The following is an 18,618-nucleotide window of genomic DNA, read 5'->3' on the forward strand; positions in this document are numbered from 1 at the left end:
CGGAGGCAGTGTACAGTTAGGCATGGAGGTAGTTTACAGTTAGGCCGGGAGGCAGTCAACAGTTAGGCCTGGAGGCAGTGTACAGTTAGGCATGGAGGCAGTGTACAGTTAGGCCTGGAGGCAGTGTACAGTTAGGCATGGAGGTAGTTTACAGTTACGTCCGGAGGCAGACTACAGTTAGGCATGGAGGCAGTTTACAGTTAGGTCTGGAGGCAGTGTACAGTTAGGCCTAGAGGCAGTGTACAGTTAGGCATGGAGGTAGTTTACAGTTACGCCCGGAGGCAGACTACAGTTAGGCATGGAGGCAGTTTACAGTTAGGTCTGGAGGCAGTGTACAGTTAGGCATGGAGGTAGTTTACAGTTACGCCCGGAGGCAGACTACAGTTAGGCATGGAGGTAGTTTACAGTTAGGTCTGGAGGCAGTGTACAGTTAGGCATGGAGGTAGTTTACAGTTACGCCCGGAGGCAGACTACAGTTAGGCATGGAGGTAGTTTACAGTTAGGCATAGAGGCAGTGTACAGTTAGGCATGGAGGCAGTGTACAGTTAGACCTGGAGGCAGTGTACAGTTAGGCCCAGAGGCAGTGGACAGTTAGGCCTGGAGGCAGTGTACAGTTAGGCATGGAGGTAGTTTACAGTTAGGCCCGGAGGCAGTGTACAGTTAGGCATGGAGGTAGTTTACAGTTAGGCCGGGAGGCAGTCAACAGTTAGGCCTGGAGGCAGTGTACAGTTAGGCATGGAGGTAGTTTACAGTTACGCCCGGAGGCAGACTACAGTTAGGCATGGAGGCAGTTTACAGTTAGGTCTGGAGGCAGTGTACAGTTAGGCATGGAGGTAGTTTACAGTTACGCCCGGAGGCAGACTACAGTTAGGCATGGAGGCAGTTTACAGTTAGGTCTGGAGGCAGTGTACAGTTAGGCATGGAGGTAGTTTACAGTTACGCCCGGAGGCAGACTACAGTTAGGCATGGAGGCAGTTTACAGTTAGGTCTGGAGGCAGTGTACAGTTAGGCATGGAGGTAGTTTACAGTTACGCCCGGAGGCAGACTACAGTTAGGCATGGAGGTAGTTTACAGTTAGGTCTGGAGGCAGTGTACAGTTAGGCATGGAGGTAGTTTACAGTTACGCCCGGAGGCAGACTACAGTTAGGCATGGAGGTAGTTTACAGTTAGGCATAGAGGCAGTGTACAGTTAGGCATGGAGGCAGTGTACAGTTAGGCCTGGAGGCAGTGTACAGTTAGGCCCAGAGGCAGTGGACAGTTAGGCCTGGAGGCATTGTACAGTTAGGCATGGAGGTAGTTTACAGTTAGGCCCGGAGGCAGTGTACAGTTAGGCATGGAGGTAGTTTACAGTTAGGCCGGGAGGCAGTCAACAGTTAGGCCTGGAGGCAGTGTACAGTTAGGCATGGAGGCAGTGTACAGTTAGGCCTGGAGGCAGTGTACAGTTAGGCATGGGGGTAGCTTACAGTTACGCCCGGAGGCAGACTACAGTTAGGCATGGAGGTAGTTTACAGTTAGGTCTGGAGGCAGTGTACAGTTAGGCCTAGAGGCAGTGTACAGTTAGGCATGGAGGTAGTTTACAGTTACGCCCGGAGGCAGACTACAGTTAGGCATGGAGGCAGTTTACAGTTAGGTCTGGAGGCAGTGTACAGTTAGGCATGGAGGTAGTTTACAGTTACGCCCGGAGGCAGACTACAGTTAGGCATGGAGGTAGTTTACAGTTAGGTCTGGAGGCAGTGTACAGTTAGGCATGGAGGTAGTTTACAGTTACGCCCGGAGGCAGACTACAGTTAGGCATGGAGGTAGTTTACAGTTAGGCATAGAGGCAGTGTACAGTTAGGCATGGAGGCAGTGTACAGTTAGGCCTGGAGGCAGTGTACAGTTAGGCCCAGAGGCAGTGGACAGTTAGGCCTGGAGGCAGTGTACAGTTAGGCATGGAGGTAGTTTACAGTTAGGCCCGGAGGCAGTGTACAGTTAGGCATGGAGGTAGTTTACAGTTAGGCCGGGAGGCAGTCAACAGTTAGGCCTGGAGGCAGTGTACAGTTAGGCATGGAGGTATATTGTCTTCAATAATTTAATATTACAATTTGAGGTTTAACTCAATAAAGTTATTCCAAAAAATAAACATTCATCCTAGACTTGCAAAAAAGTCAATAGATGTCGCACATTAAAAAAATTAAAAAAAAATAAAAAAGACAGGTTTATCTAAAAAGACGCTGTCTAGATTGCATTTAGTTCGGGTTGAATCTTGCGATCATACAAAAAGATAGTTTGCCAATAAAAATGGTGAAAAAATGAAGACAATGTTGGTAGTTCTTATTCGAAGTATGATACAGTTAAAAGTGACCGAAGGGGATAGGGTCCCATTAGCTCAGTGGTAGAGCGGTGCCCCGGCAAGGCAAGGGTCCTAGGTTCTAGATGTGACCGTATCCTTTTCTGATTTTTCTGTTTTAGATTTTCGTTTAGAAATCGCTAATATTGTCTTCAATAATTAAATAATAATTAGTAAGTCTTCAATCAAGACGCACAAATGTTTAATTAAGGAACAGAAATAACATAACAAGTTGCCGTATAAAGACTTGTATATAAGAAGTAGTTAACTGTTATTTTGAATGTACACGGTGCAGACTAGTTCAGGCAGTGTATGGCAAAGCATATTTTTTAATAGTGGTGCAGCTGGTGTTACCTGGACTGAGGTCTTGTCCGAACCTAGAAAGACAACCTAGCCATTATCCACCCAACCTAACCTCTCATTAATACGTTTCTTAACTTTTATAAAAAATATCCATTTATCGCACTTATAAAAAAGTAGGTTTCGTGCCTACCTGGCGTTACTGGGGGCTATAGATGCTTCTGAACCTATGTTGAAGAAATGTTCTATTTTTCATTATCAATTTCTTCTGCAGGTGGCGGGTTGGGGGCTCACTGAAGCGGGTAACGCGTCAGAAAGCCTAAAATTCCTGAACATCCCAGTGGTGGGGCGTGTGGACTGCATCCAGCAACTGCCATCCTCATACACGTCGTACCTAACCCAAGACAAGATATGCGCCGGACTCAAAAACGGTAAGTTCACTAATACCCACACTGTCAATTAATTATAATAAAACCCCCCGTCACCCTCCCACGAAATCTACACATCTTGACACTCTGCTCAACTTACTAGTTCCCCTGCAGTTGCAAGTCACCACACCATTAAACCCTGCATAACCAGCACTTTCAATTCCCTTCCAGGATCAGCCGTGTGCCCGGGAGATAGTGGGGGCGGACTGGTGTTCCCACTGGAGAACACAAGTCCCCAGCGCTGGTACCTCCGCGCCGTAATTAGTAACGCACCGTCTTCCAGAGACCTGACTGAACGCTGCAAAATAAACGTAGTAGCCCTGTACACAAATTTATTCCGGCACCAAGTTTGGCTCTCCAAAAATTTGGACGATCTTCAGCCACGAGGTAATTCCATTTTGTAAATTCTAATAAATAAATATCAATCGAGTCTCAGAGACTGTAACTTATTGACATTTTATGATGAAATTTACGTTTTCCGCTATTTTAACGTATTTTTTTTTCAACTTGAATTTGCCGTTTTTTCTGAATTAAACATTTTAAAATGACAAAAATTAGTTGAAACCAATTTAAAACAACTTTGATCCACATTTTTTTTCTTTCTCACACCGTTTTCAATTACCACGCTAATTTATTAAATGAAAACATCATATTTCCTTTAATAATAATAATAATAATAATAAATTTAGGCGTATTAGATCTTTCAAAAAAATTATATATAAAGATGCAAAAGTCGGTCATTTTGAATACATGTAGGATAACAAAAGACTTTTTAAATATTTATGTTGAGGGATCAGTAGGATTTATAGGCCCTGTTAGAAGTTCTACCGAGCCGAACCCTCTGATATGAAAATATCTGGAGTCGGTGAATTATTTTCCCATTTGATCTCTGGTGAGTTGACGTGTTGTTCTTGTATTGTTTTGTATTTATTTTGCTTATATAATGCAATTACATAATGTTGATTGACTAGATGATCATTTGTGGAAAAGTGAGTGGAAGGGTTAAGTTTTTCCTTTGGGGAAGATTTAACCCGGACAACTAAATCGGAAGTTGTAAGATGTTTATTTCAGCTGGACAGAGCGGTGTGTGCAATGCTCTGCCTGCCATAAAAGTTTACATTTAAGTTAATACATAAAAATGAATAAAGAAATAAATAAAAATAAAAATAATAAATAAAAATTCAATACATTGATGTGCACATTAGGACTTTATAATGGCTTGAGTGAAATTCTCCATCTCCGGTGTAGAGGCGCTCCCTGCCACTGGGCAACGGCCTGGACAAGAGTGTTGTCCGATCTCTGGTAGCGCTGACTCGTCCCGGCTATTCTGTGGCGCATCAAAGCAGCGAACCCATGCACCCTTCCTTCGGTGAACATCTGTGAGGCGCTGCATCGCCAGGGGAGGCCAAATAGGGCTCTGTATGCGTGGTTGTACTGTACTCGGAGTGTGTTCATGACGCCTTGTGTGTATGTCGTCCATAGCTCGCTAGTGTAGAAGCTCATACAATATGTTTGGAAAAGTTACTTCTTCATCGGAGGACTGCATTTGTTGAATCTCTTGGCAAGCATGTTAGCTCGCACACTCAGTACTCTTCTTTGACGTTCTATGTATTTTTTATCATTTAGGTCATCGGTGATGACATGCCCCAAATATTTTATTTCGCTGCAAATTGTCAGGTTGGCTCCGCCGAGACGTATGGGTGGAATGACAGTGGGACTAGTATTTGCTTTAAATATCAGCAGGGATGACCAATTTAAACCATTATTTGATGTATGGTGGTGATGAAGGATTTGGCTTGCAGAGGCTTCCGACTGGCGATGCCTGGATGCCAATCTAACTCTTGGTTCTCCTACTTATGCTTCTCTGGTAGTATGTAATACGAAACTGGGTAAGTCGGAGTTTGGAGTGATATTTCGGTGATTGTTTACCTTCCCCCGATTGACAGTTGTATGTTTTGGATGTTGCAGAAGGCTGCACGCTGAAGGGGTCTACCGGTGTCTGCCGCGAGTTCTCCGAGTGCCCGGCAGCAAAGAAAGATGCTTCCCTTGGAATTCTGCCACAGGTACCATATTAGCAGATATTAGCGACCACCAGATCGGAACTAAGCGTCAATTAATTCATGCAATAACCCTTCAAACCTCGGAAGGACATTACTGGCCACAAACATCATATTCCATTATACCCTCTGAAGGACAGATCTGACCAGGTACATACATTATTAAAGTTATTTTTTTCTATAATGCGTAGATATGTGATATGTTCTTCACTGGAAAGATAAATAATGATTCTTCATAGATTGTATCAAATATTTATACGTTATTACATGGATAAAATTTTTAAAACTTGTCAAACTGCATGTTTATGAATTTCGTCATTTTTTCATTGACAGTTGAAAGCTAAAAAATTTTAAATATATTTTTATTGTATAAATGGTATAAATAGCGAGGTAACAGTTTTATTACTTATTACCCACACAAAAGGAATATGTTTTATAAATATCGACTTCTTTCAAAATTATGAACTTTCCGAGTCAAGTCCTGGTAAGTTTTTTTGTTAACATTTTTATGTTTAATAATAAAAACATATTTTTTAGAAAGATCAATGTTTTATCAAATGCAAATATTTAAAGACAATTTTACCTAGTTTCTAAAATAGTGTTTCTTTTAACGACAACTTCAAAAATAAGTAATATTTGGCACATGTTAGATACCTCGGGAGAATTAACTTAAAAAACAGATAAAATGTTCGTATGAAAAGCAAATTTACTAAACTTACACTTGACTTAGGTTCCCTCAGTTTTCTGTAAGTTTCAAATTGTATTTTATTTATTTTTTCTCCCTAACACATATTATTTTTTTATTTATTTGATTTTTCACCTCCTAGTTAGGATTTTCCATTTTTTTTTAGACAAAGATTATCTAAATGTGCACAATAACATGAAAAAACAGTTTTGATTACCATTTTTATTAGACCATTTAACACCCCGAAAAACATTATAAAAATTCATATAAGAGGGGAGCTTTTTGGAATATATTACAATTTTAAGTGTATAGTAAACTTTTGGATGCAAATACAAAGCACGGTATTACCTCTTTCAAATACTACTTAGATAATATATAATCACACTTGAAAGATATTAATAGCGTAATTGACGATCTGCCCGACTCTCTCTTCGCCGGTCGATATTTTAAAAAAACTCATAGCTAATGAAACCTTTAATATAAATATTTTATTTAAAATAATATTAAGGTTAGAAAGTTATTTTTTATTGTAGCGACTATTTAAAAATTGTAAATTAAAAATATGATGTTAAATATATTTATAGTAAATTGTATTTCTTAGTTTTCCTCACTAGGGTAACCTGTGCTGAGGCGGACTTAAGTTATTCATTTTTATTTTATTAGTTTTAGTTTTTAGAGTTTTTTCATTCATTTCTTTTAGCCAGATTTTTATTCTTAATTTGTAATCAATCAAATTTTCTACTCGTTTTATATCAGGGGGAAGGATGTTGTGGAGTTTCGTTGAAAAATAAATATTATTTCTTTGTCGTTGAATGTGGTTTTATGACCTGATATATTGTTTCTGTCATTGTGATTTGACCTTGTCTGATGTAGAGGATTTAGTATATTTTGATCATATATTTGCTGTACATTTGGTACATCAAAACTATTGAAAATTTCAATTGAAGGCGTTCTTATGGGGAACTTTCAGTATGGTCTTTATGATTCCTTTTTGAATGGTGTTCAAGTTATGTATATACTTATATGCAGCAGATCCCCATCCTATAAATCCATTTTCAATACGAGAATGACATAAAGCGTAATTTTTTTCGTGTATTTTTTATTTGCCACATTAATTAGATTTTTAAAGAAATATATAAGATTTCCGTGATATCTTAGAATCACGGAATACCACGGAATACGGAACACGGTACACCTTAGTGCTAAAGTACGTCTGTTTCTTTGGTGGTCGGTAGTTAAAAAAATGAAAACCGAAAAATGTTTGAGTAATTGGTTAGTTGTTTAAACAAATTTAACCCTGTGAAAGCAAATAAAAGGGTTTTGATTTTTTCACACTATCATGTTACTAGAAAGTAACGTGATAGTGCCAGATTACGAAACAAAACATAATTGCTTCTGTTATATCAGCAGATTTTAAGAGATTTTTTTCGATGTTCAAACACATCTAATGACGAAAGGTATAATTCCCTCCTGGCAAACTTTGAAAAATACTGGAGAAGCAATCGACTTAAAATTAGTTTGAATTAAATTTTAAAATAAAAAAAAAATGGACAGAAGAGACATCTCTGGTCAGTTTTGGATAGATTTTGCTCTGCAGGTATGTGATAATGAATTACAGTCATTATTTTTTTTTTGGTAAACTACTGTTTAAGACAAGATTTTTATGCATAGCACAAAGGGTAACAATTATTTTTATAAGCAATAATTATTAGCCTGAAACACTCATCCACATTGAAAAATCTCCTGATAAAAGATACATGACGCCAACGGGACGTAATGCATCATGACGGTTGGCGTCATGTATCTTTTATCAGGAGATTTTTCAATGTGGATGAGTGTTTCAGGCTAATAATTATTGCTTATAAAAATAATAATTACAGTCATCTTTGCATTAATCAGATGGATTCTTCCGAATTATATCATTTGACAAAAGAGGGCACCACTCTGTTTGGTGGATTTAAGATAAAAGGATTAAAATATTTTTGTCACAATAATGTGGCAGTACGTTTGGAATTACAATGTGCTAATTCATCTTTATTAAAAATTCTACTCTCTTGAGAGCTGGTTGTCATAATATAATCTCATAGTGCGAATTCAAATATTATTGTGCCAATTTGCCGTCTGCTGCCGAAACTAAACTCAATGCGAGTGATATTTTTTGGTGAGTCTTCTGTTTTTATGTATTTTGGTGGCTGGTTTATAAGGTGTTACTTCTCCTGCAGAGTGAATTTAATAATCAATCCATTTTTTTCATAGGGAATTAAAATATTCCCTGATGGTCTGTGTGATTACAAGCCAGATCATCACCAAATACTAAGGACGGGTTGTTTAACAAATTTGAACATTTCATGAAATTTGAACGGTAAGTCAAGTTCTGTGAAAGTTACATTCATGTTCTGTTATTATTTCAGTTCTGTGAAGTAACAACTGGCCCATAGTGATATAATAATATAAGTTTATTCCAGAATTTATGCAGCGATAGAGCAATGCAATACATTCCAGATTTTGAAATAATATATAAAATAATTAGAATAAGACAAAATAACACTTTTATGGCTATTCCGACAATCCAGTACCCACCTAAATTGCCATCTTCTTTTTATTATTCCATTTCCATAAGGTTTTACCTCTGAAAAAAAAGCAAGAAGATTTTTGAAAATAGAAGCAAAATCAATTGTCATTTGTTTATGTAATTTTTATCGTTGTTGCATATCGTTGCATATTTGTCGCCCTCTCATAATAATTATCAGAAAACCGTATGAATTATCAGCCCAAATAATCATACAGTAAATAAATATTGTATATTCTCGAGAGTGATCAAAAAACCGTTCGTGTTGAAAAACAATACTAGATGTACATTTATAAACTAAAGTGCCCACATAACATTCAAAACCAACATCAGAAATTCCAATTGTAGCAACAATATTAACAAGGTAAAGGCCTCCTTTCCCACTCCTAGTTTTCTTTTGATAAACACCATTGTTTAGTCGTATTTTCTCGTTAAAAATTACAGTCCATCCGTCGAGTACCAATCTATTCCACATTTTTTGAAATCATTTAATTAAAATTAATATCAACTTTAGCCCCGAACACATTTCTCTCGAAAGAAAAGAATCCTACTTACCAAACCTAATTTAAAGTAACGAAGTTAAAACCAAACGTTTAAAGATTTTAAAATTAAAGTTGTAGAAATCTTTGATGTGGAAAATAAACATGTATACAAAAGTGTCCCTTTTCCCAGCTCTGCTCGCCCTCCAGTCCAAAGATCTGCTGTGTGGAGTCTGTGGAGTCTGTGGAGCCTGGGGAGTCTGTGGAGCCTGTGGAGTCTGTGGAGCCTGTGGAGACCTGCCCGCCTCTGCCCCTTTCTACTGTCAGCCAGCGGAAGACTGGTTCAAAGGCCAACGACTGTAAGTTGCATTGCTCTGCATTCATTCTGGCTCTAATAATAATGCACACACTTGAGATGACTTATTGCCTCCATCATATTATTATGTATCGTGTCACAAAAGCAAGTCCAAGCTGGCCAACATTATCATCACCATCTCCCTCCTCTAGTGGAGCTGACATGTGACAGATGACCGCTGGAATCTCAGTTTCATCGAGTGGTGTCCGTGGTTAGGAAAGAGAAGCAGAAGTCACTCACAGACGAGATGGGCTGACGATTTGAAGAGAACTGCATGCTACATACGTAAGAGGACCGCTATATGTCAACAAATATGATCATATTTGAGGGATAACTATGCACAAAGCTGGACGCCAAAAGGCTCACAAAGAAGAAATCATTACAAATTAAACAAATTTTTGTTCCAGGTTTTAGCTCGGGAAGACTGAAACGTATTCCTTTCGCCCATCCTGAGTGCATTGTCTAAAGTCTAGTTCCAGGAATTCACCCTGGAAGACTCACACACAGATACATACGTATTCCATTCGCCCATCCCGAGGGCATTGTCTAAAGTCTAGTTCCAGGAATTCACCCTGGAAGACTCACACACAGATACATACGTATTCCATTCGCCCATCCCGAGGGCATTGTCTAAAGTCTAGTTCCAGGAATTCACCCTGGAAGACTCACACACAGATACATACGTATTCCATTCGCCCATCCCGAGGGCATTGTCTAAAGTCTAGTTCCAGGAATTCACCCTGGAAGACTCACACACAGATACATACGTATTCCATTCGCCCATCCCGAGGGCATTGTCTAAAGTCTAGTTCCAGGAATTCACCCTGGAAGACTCACACACTGATACATACGTATTCCATTCGCCCATCCCGAGGGCATTGTCTAAAGTCTAGCTCCAGGAATTCGCCCTGGAAGACACACACACACAGATATAAAAATACCATGTCATTAAATATTACTATTATTGTAGAAGCTCATCGAGTAATCGCGTTAAATATACATACATGGCCGTCTAGTTTTATCTACATACATGGCCCTCTAGTTATATCTACATACATGGCCGTCTAGTTACATCTTCATACATAGCACTAATGTTATATTATACATACATGGTCCTTTAGCTTTCAACGTCTGATTTGTACACATTAAATAAATTTCTTCACCAATTTCAAGTATTTCTCTATCTTCACGATCAATTTGAACGTTGCGAAAGCCAGAGACAATGCGTTTGTTTAGTTGACTGGCAAAGGGTGTCTTATTTTCAGTCTTTTGTTAACTGCAAAATCCGATGAACATTTGCACACCATTATAATATGAATTATATAATGAATCAGATGCAAAACAACGATTTAACTGCTTTTTAAAACAGAGTGATTTAATCGTTTTTTTTTGGTTATGATATTATTTTAAGCCAGTTAATTTTAAAAGCGCAGAGTGCCACGGTTGGCAAGTTGACTAATTTTTCGTACTAAGTTTTGGTTTATTTTATGTAAAATTAAATAATGCTGAGTTTTGTATAATCAGCAGCTAGAGATTCATGTAATGATACTTGTGTAGATCAAGGGGGCATAATGCATATCTTCTCTAATCATTACAGCATCTCCCACACACTATTTTTACAAATAACTATATTAAAAATTAAAATAAGTTATTCATGCAAAGAAAATTTCCATTAAATAAGGTAAGTCCTTTATAATATGATTATATAAAAAGAATGTTGCGTCGTTGCTTGCAGACTGCGTTGATCTGGGGGAGAGGCTGCACCCATGCCAGCGGAACGGGTCCAGATGGAGCAGGGAGGACTTGTGCGGACCCAAGCCAAACGAATACATGTCACAGCACAGCATGGTCCGTCTTGAAAAAGCTAGTCCCGAGGGAATCCAGCAATACGTGAGTTATATACTTGTGAAATAACAATATAATAGTAGAACACATGAATGTTGTCAGGAGGAGGGGGGGGGACAGCTGCCCCCCACCCCTTCCCTTAGTCAAATTGATGAACAAAAAAGTGAACGTTTAAAAAATACGTTTATAACTAGCACTGAATATTTATTTATTTATATATATATACGCCTAAAAAGGCTTTTACATAGAAGTGATACATGATGCAGTGTGCATAGGAGAATATGTATTACACAGGAGATATTGACAGTAAATAGATGAAATCCATTTTAAAGAAGGTACAAAATACACACTTGTAAAATTGTGATTACAAGTTTAATGAGAAAAAAAAATATAGGTATGCGAGCAGAATTGAATTGTAGTAGGTATTCTAAGCTAATTAATATGCAGAAACAACTAGGTATGCAGAGATGTGCTTTATTTCAAATAAATCCATTTCAAATGGAAATGCAAAATGGGTATTTTCAATTTTGCATTTTAAATGCTTTTCTCAATGCATTTTCCATTTTAAATGCTTTTTTGCAACATTCTTCCTACTGTCTCCACTCATCTGTTTTTCATAAGCCCCAAATATCATACCATAATTTAGCTGGGCGTACTGTACAGGGCCCGCAGATACTTTAATAGTACACAACTGCTGACCCTGTACAAATCGCAAGTGCGCCCTACTCTCGAATTTGGCAGCCATCTCTGGTCCGGAGCCCCTAAATACCTGGAAAAAACCCTTGACTCTGTGCAGAAACGGGCGGTCCGTTTGATAGATTCCCCAATCTTAACAAGCGGACTGCAATCTTTAGAGCACAGGCGTCAGGTAGGTATGCTGTCCTTGTTCTATCGGTATTACAATGGAAGATGCTCTGAGGAACTAGCATCATTTAGCCCTTCGGCACCGGTGCGTAGTCGGGATACACGCCAAACGCGCGCCCAACATTTGTACACGGTTGACATTTGTCACATGAGAACGGGTCGCTTCTACGATTCGTTCTTAAGTTCAACAGCTCGGCTGTGGAACGAACTGCCGGCCTCTGTGTTTCCTCCCTCCTACAACATGGGACTCTTCAAGACCCATGTTCACTCCTTCCTCTCCACAAAAAGACCCTCCACACAGCATCCCCAAAGATGACATAGGCCCTGAGGGAAATTATTTTCTTCAGGGTGTGGAGTTAGTATAAAAAAAATATATATATCAGTCGGTCCTCAACCTCGCTATGAGAGATAATTTACATTTGTCAAGTTGCTCCCCTGTAAAAATACTGAACATGGGGCCATGACGCTGTAATATTAAATGTTGGATAGCAGTTTCTATGTTTTAACGTTGGCAACATTAGTCCCGCGCAAATTTTTTGTGGTTTCATAATCTGTAGTCGTGGTGTTTTTGGATTTACCATCATGTATAACGTTTGTTCTACATTGATGTCCATTATTAAATGACAAATTTGTTTAAAAATTCTACAATTATTCTAATTGTTTGACCTGAGAAACCATTTTGCATTTTCAATGCATTTTGAAAATAGGTATTTTGCATTTGAAATGCTTTTCTAAAAACCATTTTGCATTTTCAAATTTAAAAGTTTTGACCCATTTCCATTTTGCATTTCAAATGGTTTTGGGTACCCATTTTGCACATCTCTGTAGGTATTTTAAGTGTGAGACAGCGAATAATTTACAATACCCTAATATTTATATTTTAGCTAAATAAGATGCTCCCGAAACACATGTTTAAGAATGTAAATTTTATCGCAATACTTGGCTACCTCACGAGAAACTGTGGAGATTTTAGACTTCCAAAAACAATTTTGTCGGGAACCAAAAATAATCTCTGTTTTAGAGGATTTAAGATGAATGAACTACCGACAGATGTTAAAGAAGCTAAAAGCCTTAGGTAATGCCTAAATACTATAAAGAATAAGTTTTAGATGTATTGTAAAGTGTCCTTAATGTCATAGAAATAAGTTTAAAGGTTATACTAGACTTAAAAATGTTAAAAAATTACAACTAAGTAAAAACATATTTTTCATAGGTCTGCGCTAATATTAAGCAAAAATGTTTTTGAATTTGTAATATTAATAATATTTTGTTCGTTTTTTGGAACTGCTCATATGGTCTTATAGAAATCATTGCATGTCCCTTACTTAGAAAACACTACGCTTTATATTCAAATCTAACCAAGAACGAAGTCTTATAGAAATCATTGTGTCTCTCTTACTTAGAAAACACTACGCTTTATATTCAAATCTGAAAGTCAGTCAACTTCGTTCCGATCGTAATTTGAGAAAAATTTATGAATTATTTTTTATGAATTATTTTTATATGAATTTTTTTTTTTTTTTTGTAATTATTTTTTATTTTTAATAATATGTTTACATGGTACATAATTCATTTTACATCTTGGGTGTTTTTACTACTCTTCCATTGAAAGCATTTGCTTGTGTATGGAAATGACAAAAAATGAGAGGACAGTAATGTTTACAATACACGTGGATCAAAAGTAATACCATAAAGTGAATTGGCTGCCATTTTAAAGGAAAAAATTTGACTCTGTTTTCACGAAAAGTTTATTTGAAGGTGTAAAATTGATGACAATAAGTTGAAAAAATGATATCGGTCAAATGACCACCTCCTGATTTGGTTTCTTTGAATTGTTGCTCGCAAAACATCTGGCTCCAAATTTGTGATTTCTTTTGCAATGTTGGCTTTCAAGACATGCAAGGTTTGTGCTTTGTTGTTGTAAAAGCGAGATTTCAAAAAGCCACAAAGGAAGAAATCCGTTTGATCTGGAAATCTGGCCGGGTAGTTCAAATGGCCTAAACGGGAGATACACAGTCCGGAAATTGGTGTTTCAAAATCTCCATCGTTGCCTGAAGTGCCATGAGTGGTTGCTCCAGTGGTTGCTGCTGCAAAGTCTCCATCCTCTACCTTCGTCGAATGTCACAGCGGTGCTGCCAAGGTCTGGAATCCATGATAGGACATTGTGTCAGCGCTCTATTAGCAGCAGACACATACCTGGACGGATGACGAACCTCGTGCTGGCACTGTTGGTGGGCACGGTGTACTCTTTCGCTGCAGCAGCTGGTCCAGTTTCCTCACCACCAAGGATTCTTGCTGCAGAGTCTCCATCCTCTACCTTCGTCGAATGTCACAGCGGTGCTTCCAAGGTCTGGAATCCATGAGAGGACATTGTGTCAGCGCTCTATTAGCAGCAGACACATACCTGGACGGATGACGAACCTCGTGCTGGCACTGTTGGTGGGCACGGTGTACTCTTTCGCTGCAGCAGCTGGTCCAGTTTCCTCACCACCAAGGATTCTTGCTGCAGAGTCTCCATCCTCTACCTTCGTCGAATGTCACAGCGGTGCTTCCAAGGTCTGGAATCCATGAGAGGACATTGTGTCAGCGCTCTATTAGCAGCAGACACATACCTGGACGGATGACGAACCTCGTGCTGGCACTGTTGGTGGGCACGGTGTACTCTTTCGCTGCAGCAGCTGGTCCAGTTTCCTCACCACCAAGGATTCTTGCTGCAGAGTCTCCATCCTCTACCTTCGTCGAATGTCACAGCGGTGCTTCCAAGGTCTGGAATCCATGAGAGGACATTGTGTCAGCGCTCTATTAGCAGCAGACACATACCTGGACGGATGACGAACCTCGTGCTGGCACTGTTGGTGGGCACGGTGTACTCTTTCGCTGCAGCAGCTGGTCCAGTTTCCTCACCACCAAGGATTCTTGCTGCAGAGTCTCCATCCTCTACCTTCGTCGAATGTCACAGCGGTGCTTCCAAGGTCTGGAATCCATGAGAGGACATTGTGTCAGCGCTCTATTAGCAGCAGACACATACCTGGACGGATGACGAACCTCGTGCTGGCACTGTTGGTGGGCACGGTGTACTCTTTCGCTGCAGCAGCTGGTCCAGTTTCCTCACCACCAAGGATTCTTGCTGCAGAGTCTCCATCCTCTACCTTCGTCGAATGTCACAGCGGTGCTGCCAAGGTCTGGAATCCATGAGAGGACATTGTGTCAGCGCTCTATTAGCAGCAGACACATACCTGGACGGATGACGAACCTCGTGCTGGCACTGTTGGTGGGCACGGTGTACTCTTTCGCTGCAGCAGCTGGTCCAGTTTCCTCACCACCAAGGATTCTTGCTGCAGAGTCTCCATCCTCTACCTTCGTCGAATGTCACAGCGGTGCTTCCAAGGTCTGGAATCCATGAGAGGACATTGTGTCAGCGCTCTATTAGCAGCAGACACATACCTGGACGGATGACGAACCTCGTGCTGGCACTGTTGGTGGGCACGGTGTACTCTTTCGCTGCAGCAGCTGGTCCAGTTTCCTCACCACCAAGGATTCTTGCTGCAGAGTCTCCATCCTCTACCTTCGTCGAATGTCACAGCGGTGCTGCCAAGGTCTGGAATCCATGAGAGGACATTGTGTCAGCGCTCTATTAGCAGCAGACACATGCCTGGACGGATGACGAACCTCGTGCTGGCACTGTTGGTGGACGCGGTGCACTTTCTTGCTGCAGCAGCTGGTCCAGTTTCCTCACCACATAGGATTCTTGCAGCAGATTCTCCATCTTCGTGTCACCTGTTTCTGTACTTCATTTTATTTAACTTAATTTCAATTTCAATTTGTAATATTTATATTTTTTTTGTAATATCTGCATTAACTGTTAAGCGCCCCTGAGGTGATATCTCACAAAAGCGGCGCTATATAAATCATCCAATAAATAAATAAATAAAATTAACATCTGTCTGTAGTGCTCACTAGTTACGGTTGCCGTGGCGAATACGACGACGAAATTTTCGCTGCGTTAAAACCAGACTGGAAATTGGTCAAATAAGCATTAACAATAATTCCTCATTCTTCATTGCTTATAGCCAACTAATTCTCTATCTGTCTGCAACATAAATGTCAAAACACAACCACATTTGACGCCATTTGCGAAAACTATGGCACATTCACATTGTGACATTACTTTTTCCCCACTATGAATTACTAAACAAAATTATTTTAATCAATAATTTTTGTTCAGAGTTTATGTTTGGAATAAAAATCTGAATATTTCAAAAATAACACGTTTATTTCTAACAAAAGAATTTGAAAGATTATTTCAACACCAGCGTCTTTAGTAAATATATCTCTTAATATGCCAGAGGCCTGAGGGGTTGACATAAAAGTATAAAAATATATTTCTTAAATATAATGTGAATTGTATTATTATTATAACACAGATATTGTGTTTTTCCAGGGATTGTTATCCTTACGGAGGGGATTACCAGTGTACCTGGTAAGTGAGCGCTGGCTCCTTACCAGGGCGGATGGCTGGGACAGTCTGCCAAGGTAAGTTCCAGAGTAAGTTACAGCGCCCTTACTTACTTACTTGTAGGACGGATTGATTATTCTTAGTAAAGGAACTTATATTCCTCTGGCTAATACCACAAGTACTGCACAGCTAATATTATTCTTCCACAACATAAACACTCTATATTTCCTTTACACCTCATATACTCGCTAGCACTTGGAACACTGTACACCGATCTGGACTCCTTTATACCAAGCCTATATCGAAAGAATAGAAAGAACACATAAATTATAAACTAAACTTACACTTCTCAAATTATACAGAATCCATTAAATTTCATAATTTCAACTGCCTCCAAACACGACGTCTAATTTTTGATCAAATCTTATTGTTTAAAATCCTAAATAATGGTCTGGACTCACCAAAACTTACCAATTTAATATATCTTCATATTCCGTCTAGATCAACCCGACAATCTCATTTATTTTATCTACCCTCGTGTAGAACAAACATTCGAAAAAAATCACCAATTCCTAGAATATGTGCACAATATAAAACAAAATTTTACAACATTGACATTTTTGGTAATAACCTAAAGAAATATCGATATGAAGTAATGCGTACGATCGATTATTAATATGAGAGCATGGAATGTATCGGGAGCATCTCCTATCCTCTTCCTATTTTCCTGTTCTCTCCCCTTCCTGTAAAATTAATTTTAAGATAATATTTAAACTTAATTTCCAAAGAACTGTAGCATAAGAAACTTCTGTGCCTTGACTTCAGTTAACTTGCATATTTATCATTGTAAATAATGTAAAAGCTGTTTGTTTCTTACAAATAAATACATAAATAAATTATTCACACTTTAACAGCCTTTGGTGGGTAATAAACCTTTTCTTTAAATTTTAATGATAAACAAACGTTAATCTTACATTTGTTTATAGTTGTGAAAATTTAAAACACATTTATTAGTAAGGTTAAAAATTTAATTAAATCGTTATTCTTGTTGTATCAAAAATAGATGTCAGTGTTATCCAATCCATGTTGTTTTTAATCGTTAACTCCACACAGGAGACTTTGAAGAAAATAATTTCCTTCGGGGCCTGTGTCATCTTTGGAGATGCTGTTTGGAGGGTCTTTTTGATGAGAGAAAAGAGTGACAATGTGTCTTGACGAGCCCCACGTTGTATGAGGGAGGAAACACAGAGGCCGGAATGAACTCGGTAACGAGCCGAGCCGAGTATGTAGGTATAAGGGCAGACCGAAAGACTTTTACTGGGAATTCCTGATCTTATTTGGTCTTGCGTGACATTTTTTCAAATAAAATTTTGCTAGCACGTTTGTATCACGTAGTATTCACCGCCCAGTTCCCACAGCTAAATATGTTTTGGTATTACGTTACAATGTACCCACGAACAGTTGTTACTTATATCTGGTATTACCTTACAATGTACCTACGAACACCTGTTACTTATATTTGGTATTACCTTACAATGTACCCACGAACACGTGTTACTTATATTTGGTATTACCTTAAAATCTACCCACGAACACTTGTTACTTACATTTTTTATAATGGGTGTAGGTACATTGTTAAATAAATTCTAGACCCTTGTTAATTGCGATTTAATTCAGAAGAGATGAACCAAATAACTAAATAATTAAATAGTATTTGTTTGACATTTCCGTTAATGTTTGTTGTTTAAGTAAGTTATTCTGTAATATTCACTTTTTTAATATAAGTTTATATTTGTATGTAATATTTAATGAATCTTACAAAATGTCTAATATTATTTGCAACGGCCGGCAGAAACTATTGAAACTTCGGGACGGAGCAGAAGAGTTGTTAAGGTCGATGACTATACAAATCATGACAGAACAACGAGGAATTGATACATTTTGTGAAACTTTTACAATGTTTTCGCAGACTACAAATATAGTTAGTTTTTGTATAAACCGTGGTCGGTTATTATCATAGACATATGAATATTAGTAGACCTGCCCTAAGTGATTAAAAGCGTATTATTCCCCACTCCCCATACCGGTTCCATTGGAGCCGGCTGTGCTCGCGTATGGCCTCAAGTGAATTTAGAAAACGTGACGTCATCATTCTTGTGCGAACTATGGTCGAGGCATCATCGGTCCATTTTACGAAATAACACGGCAAAATGGTGACTTGTGATATGAAAACTTGTAAAAATAGATGTGA

The 18,618-nt window shown here is 38.7% G+C and overlaps 1 protein-coding gene across 2 annotated transcripts in view; it reads left to right on the forward strand.

Annotated features, from left to right (window-relative positions):
• LOC149408994 (chymotrypsinogen B-like) overlaps window positions 1-16,488 on the forward strand; it is a 44,399-nt gene extending 27,911 nt beyond the window's left edge. For both annotated transcript variants that reach the window (XM_089650255.1, XM_089650254.1), the window contains exons 5-10: window positions 2,904-3,060; window positions 3,229-3,444; window positions 5,026-5,120; window positions 9,041-9,206; window positions 10,938-11,092; window positions 16,353-16,488. In XM_089650255.1, the coding sequence (XP_089506381.1) occupies window positions 2,904-3,060; window positions 3,229-3,444; window positions 5,026-5,120; window positions 9,041-9,206; window positions 10,938-11,092; window positions 16,353-16,448 (885 nt within the window). In that variant the 3' untranslated portion in view covers window positions 16,449-16,488. The remainder of the gene's footprint in view (window positions 1-2,903; window positions 3,061-3,228; window positions 3,445-5,025; window positions 5,121-9,040; window positions 9,207-10,937; window positions 11,093-16,352) is intronic.
• Window positions 16,489-18,618: the final 2,130 nt, after the last annotated feature.

This window comes from Hesperophylax consimilis, unplaced genomic scaffold (genome assembly GCF_061612785.1).
Source record: "Hesperophylax consimilis isolate HC1 unplaced genomic scaffold, BYU_Hcon_1.0 scaffold_39, whole genome shotgun sequence".
Lineage (NCBI taxonomy): Eukaryota > Metazoa > Arthropoda > Insecta > Trichoptera > Limnephilidae > Hesperophylax > Hesperophylax consimilis.